At 36.2% G+C, this 1,907-nt stretch overlaps 1 protein-coding gene across 1 annotated transcript; it reads left to right on the forward strand.

Moving 5' to 3' along the window:
* Positions 1-6: 6 nt before the first annotated feature.
* LOC107579107 (ras-specific guanine nucleotide-releasing factor 2-like) lies at positions 7-1,272 on the forward strand. Its single transcript, XM_016264979.1, has 6 exons — positions 7-69; positions 265-349; positions 453-650; positions 755-834; positions 921-1,038; positions 1,168-1,272. Exons 1-6 carry the CDS (start codon positions 8-10, stop codon positions 1,270-1,272), a joined length of 648 nt encoding a protein of 215 aa, XP_016120465.1. The 5' UTR covers position 7.
* Positions 1,273-1,907: the final 635 nt, after the last annotated feature.

Consider the following 1,907-nt stretch of genomic DNA (forward strand, 5'->3'; position numbering starts at 1 on the left):
GTCAGCGATGGAGCTAGCTGAACAAATCACTCTTCTCGATCACATTGTCTTCCGGAGCATTCCCTACGAGTGAGTAGAGCATCAACACAGTACAGAGAGATGCAGACCTCAAGCCTCAAAGACACCAGAGAATAATGAACAAATCGCTGTCCGCCTTACTGAACATACTCATTATGGGCTTCAAAAAAGCTTGTGTGTTCATGAGAGAAGAAGCCTCTGCAGATGCACATCTATCACAATACACTGACTGTGTTCTTGCTGTAGGGAGTTCCTGGGCCAAGGATGGATGAAGACAGACAAGACAGAGAGAACTCCATATATCATGAAGACAAGTCAGCACTTCAATGATGTGAGTATATTATATGTAAATATCTGTCTGCTACCCTCTTAGGATACTGAAGTAAAAAAGCGTGACCCTGTTCATAAAAATATCTCTCTCTTTCTCTGTGTAGATGAGTAATCTCGTGGCCTCACAGATCATGAGCCACACAGATGTGGGCTCTAGAGCCAGCTCTATTGAAAAATGGGTAGCAGTGGCTGATATTTGCCGCTGTCTCAACAATTATAATGGTGTCTTGGAGATCACATCTGCCCTGAACCGGAGCGCCATCTACAGGCTAAAGAAGACATGGGCTAAAGTGTGCAAACAGGTGAGAGATGCGGACTGAATACTGTGCTGTAATGTTTTATGTAGTAGATTATATCGGTATGGAAAGTCATAAATTATTCACCGCTGTTGTGTCTCTTCAAACAGACTAAAGTACTAATGGACAAACTTCAAAAGACTGTGTCATCTGAGGGAAGGTTTAAAAACCTGAGGGAAACTCTAAAAAAGTGAGCTACTGATACATTTCAAAACACCTACATTATTATTACATAACTTATGACTTGTTTTTGACCTCATTTCTGTCTTTCTGCAGCTGTAATCCACCTTGTGTTCCATATCTGGGTATGTACTTGACAGACCTCGCATTTATCGAAGAGGGAACACCAAACTTCACAGAGGAAGGTCTGGTTAACTTCTCAAAGATGAGAATGGTAAGAAATTATGTCATATCCTGTATAATTTGCTCAGGGATTAAAAGACGAATTCATTTTTGTGTAGCTTTATTATCTTTGATTGATATTGTGTGGGCAGACTAATAAATCATGACACTTTGTCTGCAGATATCTCATATCATACGAGAGATCCGACAGTTCCAGCAAACTCCCTACAGAATTGAGCACCAACCAAAGGTTAGACAAATTATTCATATTCAGATCAAGTTCTGACACCTCCATGCATCGATGCTGCTTCAATAACATTACTGTATATTATTTGATTGATCTCAGGCATGTGTTCAAACAGTGTGTCATCTGTACTGTTCATAATATTTAACCGTGTAAAAGTGTAATTTTTTTTATGAATGTCTGTTTTTTGTAGATGCAATTTATTGCAATCAGTGCTTGTTAAATCATGTATATACAGTATTTAGTTATATATAGTTGATTACTGGTTACATATTGTGAGGTTTTATTTAGACAAAGCTACACAAAAGCCATGTTTTTCATGTTTTTATTATTATTACTTCTATTATTAATTCTTATAATTGTATTTGTTTAAATAAGTATATGCACATCCAAGAAATTAATACTTTTATTCAGAAAGAATGCATCAAATTGATCAAAAGTGACAGTAAAGACATAATGTTACAAAAGATATCTATTTCAAATCAATGCAGTTCTCATGAACTTTATATTCGTCATAGAATCCTGAAAAAGTGTTACGGTTTCCACAAAAATATTCAGTAGCACAACTTATTCAACATTGAATAATAAGAATTTTTCTTGATTACCAAATCAGCATATTATAATGATTTCTTAAGGATCATGTGAAACTGAAGACTGGAGTAATGATGCTGAAAATT

This window comes from Sinocyclocheilus grahami, unplaced genomic scaffold, assembly GCF_001515645.1.
Source record: "Sinocyclocheilus grahami isolate Dianchi unplaced genomic scaffold, SAMN03320097.WGS_v1.1 scaffold14193.1, whole genome shotgun sequence".
Classification (NCBI taxonomy): domain Eukaryota; kingdom Metazoa; phylum Chordata; class Actinopteri; order Cypriniformes; family Cyprinidae; genus Sinocyclocheilus; species Sinocyclocheilus grahami.

Coding starts and splice junctions, on each gene's coding strand:
- LOC107579107 (XM_016264979.1), top strand. CDS start 8: ATGGAGCTAGCTGAACAAATCACTCTTCTCGATCACATTGTCTTCCGG. Junction 350..452: donor CAAGTCAGCACTTCAATGAT/GTGAGTATATTA, acceptor TTCTCTGTGTAG/ATGAGTAATCTCGTGGCCTC. Junction 1,039..1,167: donor ACTTCTCAAAGATGAGAATG/GTAAGAAATTAT, acceptor CTTTGTCTGCAG/ATATCTCATATCATACGAGA.